At 34.7% G+C, this 13,080-nt stretch overlaps 1 protein-coding gene across 1 annotated transcript in view; it reads right to left on the reverse strand.

The window, feature by feature from the left end:
* AFG1L (AFG1 like ATPase) overlaps positions 1-13,080 on the reverse strand; it is a 75,576-nt gene that overhangs the window by 39,829 nt on the left and 22,667 nt on the right. Inside the window, exons 3-6 of the mRNA XM_075707009.1 lie at positions 10,529-10,580; positions 9,793-9,894; positions 8,246-8,376; positions 2,718-2,817 (exon numbers count right to left, since the gene is read on the reverse strand). Coding sequence (XP_075563124.1) covers positions 2,718-2,817; positions 8,246-8,376; positions 9,793-9,894; positions 10,529-10,580 — 385 coding nt within the window. The remainder of the gene's footprint in view (positions 1-2,717; positions 2,818-8,245; positions 8,377-9,792; positions 9,895-10,528; positions 10,581-13,080) is intronic.

Here is a 13,080-nt window from a genome sequence, read left to right on the forward strand (position 1 = left end):
GTGAAAGATGACTTAAATCTCTAAAAACATATAGCTGATTTTAGCGGAAGAAATAAGACCAGCATCTGTCTTAAAGTAAGGATATAAAAAAGGATTTGTAATGCTGGGTATACATTGGTATGATTATAAGGCCAAAACTGTGCTACTGCTAAGTATGAAGTATTTGGCAGAGTGGAAAAACCTAATGTAAACTAAAAATACACTATGTGAATTTACAAAGTTAGTATAATTCTTATTCAGTGTACCACAGTACACTGAATCTTCTAGCAATTCTACCAGGTACACCCCCTTTTCCAAAGCCAGAAAAAGGGTCATCCCTAAGGCAAAAAAAAAAAAAAAAAAGTTAAATGAATATGTAAACATATGCAAAGTTGTTAAAAATACAAGTGAATTAAAAAAAATAGAATGATACGTAACAAAATGCAAATCTGCACTCAAAGAAAAGATAAATTATAAAAACAAACTGCAAAGCAGCATTTTATATCTTATTTAGCTCCATATTTTACACAGAGTAAAGTTCTCTTCTCTGGAAACTATCCAACTGTCCAACGTGTTCATTGAAACTGTTATCACTTAAACTGTACAATGGGCTGCTCTTTTTCGTTAACATTAGGAAGCCTTATAAAAAGGCAGTACAGCACTATGACCAACAGCAGGAATAAGTATGAGAATACAGACATCTGGCAGAGATGTCACCAAAATTCCCCGTGAAGACCACGCCAGGTTATTAATACCACCTATATTCCCCATAATTCCTGAAGGCTACGACTAGGCTAAAGCTTTTATGCTCTACCAACACCTCATGATGGACAGAAGATACAGTATGCATGAGAAACCAACAGGACACCTACAAAATGGTTTTCACAAAATTGGATATGTAAACAGAGACATTTACGAAAACTATCAGTGAAGGTGATTCCGCACCCTAATTACTAACAAAATTGTATGAAGCCAGGTATCATTCTCATTCATAACTCTGCAAATCACAATAGCTATACATTTGTTAAAACAGCAACCAATTGCATATTTACTTGCAAGAATTAGTGAACATGTAACAGCACTATAAGACAGCTACTTCTGTTAGTTCTTCTAGTTAATAAAGCTGTGAGTTTTGTGTTATGTTTCTGTTTTGTGAGGATGAGAAAAACAAACAGTAATTTTGGTGGAGAAATGAAGACAGGATTCCTCAAACACTGCACCTCAGTATTTCCCCTCATACTCCCCTAATGGTCAGCAGCTGGATACATCTGCTCTCTAATGAAAAAGCTGCTTTTCCTCTTTGTATCCACAAGAAACTAATTTCAATTCAGTCTTAAACCCTGATGCAGCATACTACACTAACCCAACTCTCTTTCCTGCAGGAGGATTTCAGAGACACACCGTGAGCATGCAGGAGTAGTGAGAAGGGAAGAAGAGACAGGCATTGACCAACATTTGGACTGCAACATAGCTCAGTTCTGGAGACACCGTTCTTGACATTCTCTGTTGGGTAGCTAGTACAAGTGGGTGTCTTTCAAGTTGACAAAGTGACTTAGTATGTATTAAAAAACCCCCATACAACAATAATGGTCACAAATTGATGTCTCAATTTAAGACATGGGATACAATCCCCAAGTTATGATGAAAATCTCTCCTGAACTTTAAATAGTGCTTCAAAAAACACAAGGATGGTTCCCAACTGAGTAAGGCACCAGCGCCCAGTTTATCTGTAGTTAACCCAATTACAGTAGTTACGATTTCATCTTGTTTGCTCAAACAAGGAAAATAAACCAATGGGAAAGTATTTTCCCCCACTAAAGTAAAAACATTTGAATGTTTTCTTCTCTCTCTCTCTCTCTCTTTTTTTTTTTTTTTTTTTTTTTTTAAGATAAAGTGCATTGTAAATCTTTAGTGATTCTCTTTTACTCAATTAATTTTGGTAGAAAAATTAACTGGTAGTTACAGTTAGTGCTGTACCTCTTCAGGTTTTTTTGCAAACATCTGAAATTGATCAATCTAAAGTGTCATAAAAGTTGCATAGAAATTACGCATTATGCTACCTGGTAACACTACATTATAACAAACATTTTTCTCCTTTACAAAAAATTACAATTACTGCTTGGTTAAAACCCACACAGATCTGGGAACTTTGTAGAAGGATCTACCTAGCTAGTCACTCTCTGTCTAAAAATATTGTTAGAAATGGAAACAACTCTCCACTTAAGTGATTCCCAGTGAGTGACCTCAAACCAGGCTGTGAGAATGGCATCTTGATAAGGGGTTCTCACTTGAGCTGGTGGATCAAGTCTCTAAGTTTCCGAGTTAGAAATCTGGAAGGAACGTACTCTCATTTCCCCTCTCTTCTGCAGAATACAATCTTTTCCTACCCTGGAATACATCCACAACACAGGCAATATTTCACGTCCCCCCAACTCCCCTGTACCCAAATACCCTCCCACTGGTTTGGATAGAGTAGAGAAGTTCAGAAAATACAGAAGGATTTGGGGGGAGGTGAGAGAAGGAATACCTTGAGTTTGAGAGAAAAGAGGAGTAAGACTTAGTGAAAAACCTTTCTTCCTTAAGAACACAAAAAAACAGGGGACAAAATGGAATATCTCAGATTCTTGAAGACTGGAGAGTTTATTAGTATTAAATACTATACAATTTTAATACGATTATTTTGTAAGATACTGACATTCATTGTATTTGGATAATACTAGTAGCATGTTTGTTTTTACCTTCTGGCGGCCTGTTAGATGTTGCCACAACGACAACCCCATTTTGGAACAGATTTTCAAAAAGCTGCTTCAGAATCATGGCATCAGCAATGTCAGTGACCTGTAGAAGACAACGCATTTGTTTTATCTTGCTTTCAGCTTCTGCCGCAATAGATCTGCAAGTGGCTTTGTAGCTAGGAAAAATGCTTGTTAGTGAAAGCTATGGAGAAAGATTCTAATTATTGCTTGGTGAGAAAAAAATAAAAGGGATAATTAATAAGCAGTGAATGTACCACAGTCTTTCAAAACTTGCCCACTCTTTATTGCGGAACTCCACCATTTCTTTACCAATTGCTAAATGATTCCATGTTAACTTCTATTATAAAACTACAGGTGGGAGACACAGAAAACAGACCTAAACATTTAAGAGGCCGAATTAATTAGAAACAACATGAAAAAACAGAAGATGGAAAGAAAATACACACCGGCTGTTTTACATTTCTATTACCTTTGAGGCAAAGGTTTGCAGAGGTGAATTTAAATGGTCATGGGACTTCAGAAATAAAGACAAGTAGCCAACTATACATAATCAGCTGCTGTTGAAAATAGAATGATATGACATAGATACTATTGTGTGATTGTTGCAAAAAAACAATTCAACAGATGGCCCATCACAAAAATAAGCAATTTCATTGTTCTTTTTAAGTGCCTTCTATTACTGTCCATGAATAATCAAAAGGCAAGGCAGTCACTTCCAGCACAGTCAGCCTCTTCTAACCTTCAGGCACAAAACACGAACGAAAAATAAAAATGGGTGGGACAAGCAATACTTGGCAGGGGGGAAAGACTGAAAAATAAGCCACAAAGTAATATTTCTTTAAATATCTAAGTTTAGCTTAACAAACTTGCTTTACAGTATCAAGAAATAAAAGGAAACAGAAACTACTCTGTACAAATGAAAAAAAAAGTAATAATTTTTTCTGAAAAAAGCCCATTGTTACAACAGCAATTTATGTTTTACAGGAGTTCACCAGCTGAGATTAGCAATCCTAATAAGTAAACCATCTTTATTATCGTTACACTTGTTCCTCCTGCATTCCCTTTGATTATTTTAGAGACGCTTGTTGCATTTTGACTTACCGAAACAGACCCCAATTCTAAGGAAATAAAAAAGTGGAGGCACGCTGAGAGTTATATGCAGTCATTACACAACAGATTGACAGATTGCTACGCTTTCACCAGTTTAGATGTGCATGTTGTGGTAGTAATACATCTACAGAAAGACTTTAACCAGTATAATTTTTGTCCCTACTCCACCACCACCCCACCCCCCATCATCCCTCCATTTTTAAATTACCCTTCTGGGCAGCAAAAAAATGTAATTGTACACTAGAGACAGTAAAAGACTTAGGTTACATTTCTGACAGCTAGTTTGGAAGCAATAATGTTCATAAGGAACCATACGTGTGTATGAAACACCAGTTTCCTTCTTCCAAAGATTTCTTCTAGTTAGTTCTATGGAATGCATTAATACGGAATTTTTTTTCCTTTTTCAAAAACAAACTTTTACACAACCGGTAACACACCCCTTAGATTTGCACATCCCAGATCACTAAGATCTGATATTCCAAAAAGCATGTAGTAAGTCATATTGTACTATACATCTAATATATCTGCTTATGTACCCACCCATCGATAATTTATTTCTTCTGAATAATAAAATTCAGGAACTTTCCCTGTTCCTAAAGAACAAGACACCCAGGGAATCAGTATATATGTGCATTTTAGGGATAAGTGAATTTCTTGTATCACAAAGCAAACCTAACAGTCAAGTTTTTAAAATGTACTATATAAATATTTTTTTTTTTTTTTAACAAACTTTTTTGTTTAAAAATACTATAAGGCATGCAACTTTTAGAAAACAGGGAGGGAAAGAATATTAATGCTCACATAAAAGAAAACCATTAATAACATCTTCTTATTGATGAGAACTGTTATTTGAGGCAGAATTCTGACATTTTCAACTCCATTACAAAAAAAATAACTTGAAAGTTCTGTCAAAAACCAAGAGCCATTTTGAGAACTGGGATGCAATTATGAGCTCTTTTTATCTACTACAGCTTGGGAAAGACAGAAAATTCCTATAAGGTAAAGCAGGTAGTAGACTAACTAAAGCATTGTCATTTCTCATGTTTTTTACTGTATCCAGTATTTATTGCAACAGGGAACAAAAGCAAAGGCTACAAATTACCAATAAAGAGAGCCTGGTAATGGAGAGAATGGAGAAATTTCATTAGCATTTAAGAGAAAAGATTTTTATGACCTAGTGCTGCTTTCCATTATGACTCAAGTAAAAAAAAAAAAAAAAAGAAGAAGAAAAAAAGAAAAAACACTAGACTAATAGTTAATTTACATGTGTAAGTGCCTGAGACTCAGTCATCCACTGATTGGTACAGTTCCACGTAATAAATGACAAACATAAGCATGTATTATCAGTAATTAGTATTACCACAAAAATAAGAGCCTAATTTTTATTAGAGGCTTTTAATAGCATGCAGGTTAGTAAAAACTCCCTAAATTGTAGTTTGCTTTAAGTCCCAGTGGTACCAATGGTGTATATATAAAGACTAACACTGTATGAGCATCCAGCCTACCAAAAAGTAAGGATTCTGTTTTCATTTATCAATACTAACTAATATAGGTTACAGTCACATGCCAAAATTAGAGCTTCTAATTACCTCTGTATAGTTATTTGATCACTAAACAATAACTAGTCTTTTTTTATAGGCCAACCCCTGTGTTCTGAAACATCAAAATTATAATTACAAATGGCTTAATTCTAGGATTTTTCTTCAAAACGAGGACACATTTTTACAATGGCTTAAGACTTCTGTGATTTAAAAAAAAAAAAAAAGACTTTAATATTTACAGTAAACTGTATGACAAAGATCAGTAAGAAGTAGCAATGCTTTAATAATCCGAGAACCTGTGGCTCATGCAAATGCTAACAAAAAACCTGCTTCAGAATGGCCAAATTCAGAAGCTTAGTGCCATCACTAAGGTTCTGGCTATCACACAGTATTTGCAAAAAGAAACATCCAAGACATAGTAATTTTTTTTTTTTAATACAACAATATTTTGGAACATACAAACTACTTTTAAAAGTACTGAAATGTTTTTCTGTATCAGTTAGTCAACTCTCCACTTGTCCGACAGTTCTCTAGGCTTTGCAAGAAGACTCGCTTCAACGTACTTCTGTTTTGCATTAGCCCACTGTCAGAGGAATGTGCAACTTCAGCAATGCTTCTGTCTTTTGAAGTTCTTTATTTGGTTTCCTCTGAAATACGAGCATTAACAATACTTCTTGCTGTCCCTATTACAGCATCACTCATCTGTGTGTCTGATCTTACAATAAATAAATAAATTCAGCTTATTTTCCTTTTTTTCCAACAGGTATTTGAAAGCAACCTGAAGTTTTTCAAGCAAATCTCAATAGTTTCCTGATGTTTCCTCCACACCCAAGTATTTTGCCAAAGTAGTACAGACCCAACTTGACTTTCCGTCTGTCAAAACAGTAGCTTTGCCTGCGAGTCAGAGCAGTATATGTTCTGAGTCTCCAGCTCTTTCCAGTTTCATTTAAATCTACCAATTCTTTAAATATCAGTGAAACAGATCGCAGTGAAATCTAGCCATTATCTCCACTGGGGAAATGAGCTGCAAACATCCTGAATTAGATATGGCTCCTTATTATCAATCTTAATTGTGCCACCATGTGAGCTGCTCTTCCAGTCACTGCACTACTTTACGACTATTTAAGCAGAAGGTTTCATATCCCAAATTCGGTGCCTTCTGCAAAACTGCAGAAAGCTGGGACTCCTCTTCAGTAGGCAAAGCCTGCGTAGCGTTCCATGCTACAGAAAATCAGTCAAGAAATCCAGCTGTTCAGAAATTTGTGAATTTAGAACATTAGTACACCCAGAACAAGTAGATTTTTAAAATGAACATAAGCATGCAAAGTCTTAGAGAGACATTTTAAAGTACAGTTCTTGTATTACTTTCCCAACTGTGACTCATCGACAAAACCAGGTGATTTTTACAACTGAAGTGACTGATGTACCTCAAGCAAGTCAGCAGGGGGAGCAGGTAATCAATTTGGAAACAAGAAATACCAGTCTCTCCCCTTAAAATATGGAAACATGACAGGCAGTCTGGAAACACAGCAACACCAGGATATGAAAGCAGTGGGCGTTTATACAGAAAAGCAGGTATTTACACTAATACATGGTACAGCAAAGATGCCTCTTTCTACCATTTGAGCATTTGATGTCATGACAGTTAACACTCCTCCCTGCCCTCTCCAAACCTTGCTATTTCTTCATAGTGTAAATACAACTGTCTCTGCATTTAGATTTTTACACTGCAAGTTTTGGAAGCCTCGCATTCATATTCACTAGATAAAGCACAATTTAAATGATCAAACAGCAGCAATTGCAATGACCCCACACATTCTGAAACCATAGATCAAAGGACCACCCCTTGTCAAAAAATGCAAGAGCAACTTAAAACAAGAACACCTACCACTTTACAGCTACACAAATCCCCTTCATGGGAGCTGATCATAAACCAGTTATTTTCTCAGGTGTGCAGGTTGTAAAATAATGGCTAGGAGATATAAATTGCTCTATCTATTTCAGTAATGTATTAATTTAAGAGCATAACACAATTTACAGTTAATAGATGATTCTTTTATTCTTGGTGATTTGAGAACTAACACAGATCTGTTCTTATCTTGCGCTGCATTTTCTCTCTGAATTAAAAAAAAAACTCAGATGATTAGAGCTGCCAAATACCTCTAGCCTCTCTCCTAAAAATTTTTACAAAGCAATTCTACACTTAAATTTGTGACATGCCCTTAAAACAAAATTCACAAGCTGTGTAAAACAAATGAAACAACCAAGTTAGCTTGGGCAAAGATCATTTTATGAGTTTATTTTTAATTTTCACATTTAATTCAACAGAAGTTTCTTAAAATGTTAGTTACATTGGTATAATCTGGCACTGCCATCCCAAAGGCTCCAGTAATTCTAGGAAAGAGTTTAGGTTGATTTTGACATGTTATTTCCACGTCCTTAATCACACTGAGACAATTTTGTTGCATTATATGATCTACAGCAAAGACCAGACATGCCAAGCAAGTATCAGGCGACTACTCTCCTGGGCTCTGTAGAGACTCAGAACAGGAGGATGGTCCCTGCCCTAAAGTACTCATGAGCCTCTTCACCAAACTGTAATACCCCCTTCTATGACCAGTAACTAGACTGGTTAATGAAAGCACTATAAGGGGACTTACACCACCAACTTGCATCTTATCTCCTGGGGAAAAAAAACAAAACACCATCTTCAAAACTGTGAAATTACTTCTACTCTTCAGCTTCTACAGTTCGCTACTGGCCAGTGATTCAAATACCGTATTAGCAGTAACAAGCATCATATTTCAAGATTAAAAGTAATTACTCCTTGAACCAAAGGAGTAATCTCCGACTTCTTACCTGAAATTCATCAAAACATAAGAGAGCAGCCTCTTCACTTATTTCCTCTGCTACTGGTGCAATTGGGTCATATGATTTGGTCATAAATCCCGCCTTTCTTTTTGGCAAGCTCTGCTTAAGGCGATGTATTCCTGAGTTGATAAAACAGAAAAAACCCAAATATTTCTTATCTCTTTTTCTAAGATAGGGAGAGCAAAATTATTTAGCTACCAAATAAGAAGTAACCCAGTCCAGTTAAAAAAAAGAAAGCTTCAAATTTAGTCCAATTTCAAGAGGGCAAAACAGTTTTCAACCACATCCAGGCAACTATTAAAAGCTCACAGATTGTGCAATTCATATTTTCTTGTTCAGAAATATGTAAAACAAAAATCAAAGAACCCTTGAATCCTATGCACCTATACTTTATCTTTTAAAAACTGATATAAACTACAGTTTTATCTTGCTCCAATCAATTCATAACCTTAGTTTCAGTTTCACTTTGTAATTTGGCATTTTCTGTCTTAATCTTCTCTCCAAGTATGAAAAACCCTTACAGGGTTTACAAATCAATGGCACAGCTCTGTGCATTGCATGCTCTGAAGGTATACTTAGAATGCATTTAGTTAAAAGAATTCAGACATAGCAATGCAGTTATATTTTAAAATGTAAAGATGATGATACTGGCACAAAGTAAGATTATTACATCCATACTTGTCTCATGGATTGGATTCCATCCAACTATAAACAAACATTTGGAAAACAAATATCCTGCAGTAAGAAGCTACTTTTGTTAAGATTAAGCACAAATGACAAGAAATGGAAACCAAAAATGTCAAGTGACCCAACTATGATAGAAAATAGGGCACTAAAAGTGGCAGAAGTTGTTTACACTGATGAAAGCTTCCCAAGAAAAATGCAGCTGTCACAATACTTGCAAATTACAGCATTGTTTAACAATTTCACAGTATTTTAAGGTTGTAGAATTTAGAAAGAGAAGCAAATTTTAAAATATCTAAAACAGTATCTCTGTCAAAACAAAGTGCCTTATTCACCCTGCCAGAAAGTTTTCTGAAACTTGGGGTGAACTTCTTTCCATTATTTTTTTCCTCTAAATTACTGATAGTATTACTAAGTTTGCCAACCAGAACAGTTCTCATTCTCCTCGGCATTTATACACAATTTAGTTATTTCTTATTCAAAATGCAGATTGAATTTAACCTTTACTGTTTCAACTTTAGCAACTACTTTCTTCATACCGCATGTAAGCTAACTGGTAACTGGAGAGCATTTAATTAAGGATTTAATCCTAAATACACACCCAATATACAATCAGGTAAACAGAGTCTTTGAGAATCTTTGAGAAAAGATACTTGAGAAATAACACACGATTGATATCTACTGTGGTATGATAGACAACACTAAATCCTTTAACTTCTCTTTTTTTTTCTGCTTAAATACTTAAATAAAGTTATTTGGTTAGTATGAAAATGAGAATGAGACAGACTTTTTTTTTTTTAACAGATATCGTATTTCATAAAATTCTTGTAAATACCTGTGTCTGCACTTACTCTGGTGTACATCTAGCATGAAGCCATGAAAATGGACTCTCTTTTTCCTTTCTACGTGTAAATGAGAATAGAACATGTCCATCACCATTGTCTTTCCTGTGCCTTCAAATAAAAAACAAAAAAAACCACCCAACAGGTAGTTAATTTAAGAACAGTATGTACTGATTACAATAATGATTGTTCATTAGCTTTGAACTAATGAAACTATACTCTTCCACAGAATAAGTACAAAGGCAGACTGTTTGTGAAGAACAGTTATATTTTCTTTTCAAAAACTTGGAACAACTGCATTTTTATTTTTCTGTTTTAAAATTCTGATCCATACAGAGATGGCCCAAAGGTCACACAAATGGCTCCATATGCATCCAGAAAACATCCTTAGTATTTCCTTTTGAAAAGCAAGTATGTTTTCATGCTGCATTGTTGCAATTAGAATATATAAATTCTCTCCATGGCCCCCTCAATTACTTGCCAAATTGTTAAATTGCATTCTTAATATTAGTGACTGGGTAACGCTGAAAAAAAACCTACACATGGTAATGCTGTCCAACCCAACAGCTTCCAGAATTCAGAGTATAATTGTATTAAATAACATCATAACATGGAAGAAAACTAATCCTGGAAAATTCATTAAAGCAATAATGCTACATAAATATAAAGCTTTTAGACACTTCAGAATTTGAATAAACATGCATTTAGAGAAAATGCCATTGGAATTGATGCAACTGAAACTTACCAACATCTCCATAGACATAAAGACCTTTTGGAGGTTTGTTTTTCGCAAAGAGCTGCAAATCAAGAGAAAAAGAATAAATACGAATATGGGGTAAAAGAAAAGCAAGCACATTGCTGTAGTAAAGTAAGAAAGTAGCTACACTTAACCACCAAAGTAGCACTAGCTAGCAAAGTGTAACCTTGAATAAATCATTAGCTCAGAATTGGTATGCAATCTTAATGTTGTATTCGTGCGAATTCTATAGAAGAGGCCAAACACACATGCAATGTTTGGGTGGGTTTTTTTTTTTCCAATCATTGTGAAAATATCCCCATCCCCAGTCCTAGTACACATGCCGTTTTATCAGAACATATAAAATGATTAAACGTTTTGCAATCCATCATCACCAAAACAAATCCTTTTCCTCATTAAGCCATTTGAACAAACAGTCTTTGAACAAACAGTCGTAGGAAAAAGGATATGAAATTAAGCAGTATTGTAGTATTCATAGATATATGCACTATATCTCTATTAAAGCAGCTCTGCTTAAGACATAAACCATTAGGATTCAGAAAATCAGTATTGCAAAGCCAGTGAGCACTGTAGGTCCCCTTTCTCTCCACTTTGAATCTTAAATGCACGATCATCGCTGGTTTAAACATTATTAAAATCAATGGAGTCACAGTAAAAATATGTACCTATATACGAGTGTGTGTATACATATATATATATTAAAAAAAGATTATTTTCAAAGTATGCCTTTTATTAATCATTTTCTCAAGTGAGTTATGTTTATCCTGAATGAAAACTGCTTAAGAATTTTTAATCTCTTAATATTGCTCAGGACATATGAAATGACACCTGACCGTTTATTCTATTTTACTCAAATATATATTTTTATGGAAAAAACATGCAATAACATCAAGACATGGAAACAGTTCCCCCTCCCTCCCCCCTGTATTGTGCATAGCCACTTCCAAGTATCATTTTAAAAAGAAAAAGTTCCTAAAAAAATGGAAATCTTAACAAAATTCTCATCAAATCCATGAAACTGAATTGACATCCACAGAAACACTGCAGAAGAGTATTTGGTTAAAGTGCTCCACTTTCAGAGTTCCATAAGCTGAGCCAAAACAGAGGAAAATTAAAATTGCAACCCTGTGGTCTCATTTGGAGCTGGGTAATTGCTAAACAACTTGAATCTAAAGCACTTTTCAAAATACAGTCCCATGTTAAAAGAAATGGGGGAGTCAGTAGCAAAACACTAAATAAATATGAAAGAAAATATATGACCAAAAGGTAGACAGATAATGTCTCAGGTCTATAGTACCAGTTTATTCAGAAAATATGCAAGCATAGCTCTTATATAAGACCCACTTACAGATTTAATTTAGAGCTATATTAGTAGGATAATCAAAAATTTGTATCATCAATCTGCGGCTGAACAGGGTTTCAGATGTTCTGAAACCATTCCATTAACAGACAAGGCTGCAACTATTTGCTAGCGCTTTGAAAGCATTGCAAGACAATTTAATTGACGAACATTTTTCAGTGCGTACTTTGTAAGAGCTTACACTCATTAAAACTACTGATGCTCAAAGTTACACAGTAAAGAAAGGAGAAATGGAAAAAAATCCAAATGAGACGTTCATAGGAATGTCTTTATTTTTAATTTGAGATTAACAGCACTGATTTTACCAAAAGACTATCACATTAAATTTATTACATAAAAAGGCTGTATTAATGTGATTTGCAGTTGCACAAGAAATCACACAAAGCTAGAAAAACAAATCAATGTTTAGAGTACTGCTTTACCTGTCTTTGTAAAGGTTATATAATCAGAACAATTAGTAATGCCTACATTTTTATAGCTTTTTTTCATTGTAAAGTGTTCATTAACTATATTTAACCACCTTGAAGTTTGTCTTTTTAGGCATATTTTATTCTCACTTCAATACTTATCATTTCTAGAAAACATGTTGCAGAAAAAAACCATGTTTGCTGAAGCTGATCATCTCTAAAAGCAAGTCAAATGCCAGAAAAACTCTTATCCTCTTTGAGCAACTGAAGAAATCTGTAGGAAATATTTTCCTTCCAAGCAAAATTGTCTTTCTCATACTTCTGCCAGAAGGGACACTACTGCCACTTTTAGGATACTCACTTCCTCAATCCTGTCAGGTATTGTATAACACTAAGAATTTATTTTTATGTATCTTTTTTTAATATACATTTTATTTAAAAAAAAGTAAACTCGATCAGTAGACTTTGAATACTGAAACTCAGACATCCTAAAGGTTTCAAGCTATTCTGCATGACCATAAAATGGATTTTTTAATAATTTTTTTTTTTTTTAATTATTGTTATGCATCTTCTGAAGCCTGGAAGCTGTGTAAGAAAAAGAGCAACTTCCACTAGGATTTTTCATAAAATCCAGTCAATGTTGTTGGCTCAACTTTGAGCACAGCAAGCAGTCAGGAAAGACAACAGTATGTGGGGATGAACAAAGCAGAAGACTGATCTTGGTTCTATTGAAACACGCACTCCAAAAGAACAAGGAGGTGGGAGATCTAACG

The sequence above is a fragment of the Pelecanus crispus genome, chromosome 3, assembly GCF_030463565.1.
Source record: "Pelecanus crispus isolate bPelCri1 chromosome 3, bPelCri1.pri, whole genome shotgun sequence".
Classification (NCBI taxonomy): domain Eukaryota; kingdom Metazoa; phylum Chordata; class Aves; order Pelecaniformes; family Pelecanidae; genus Pelecanus; species Pelecanus crispus.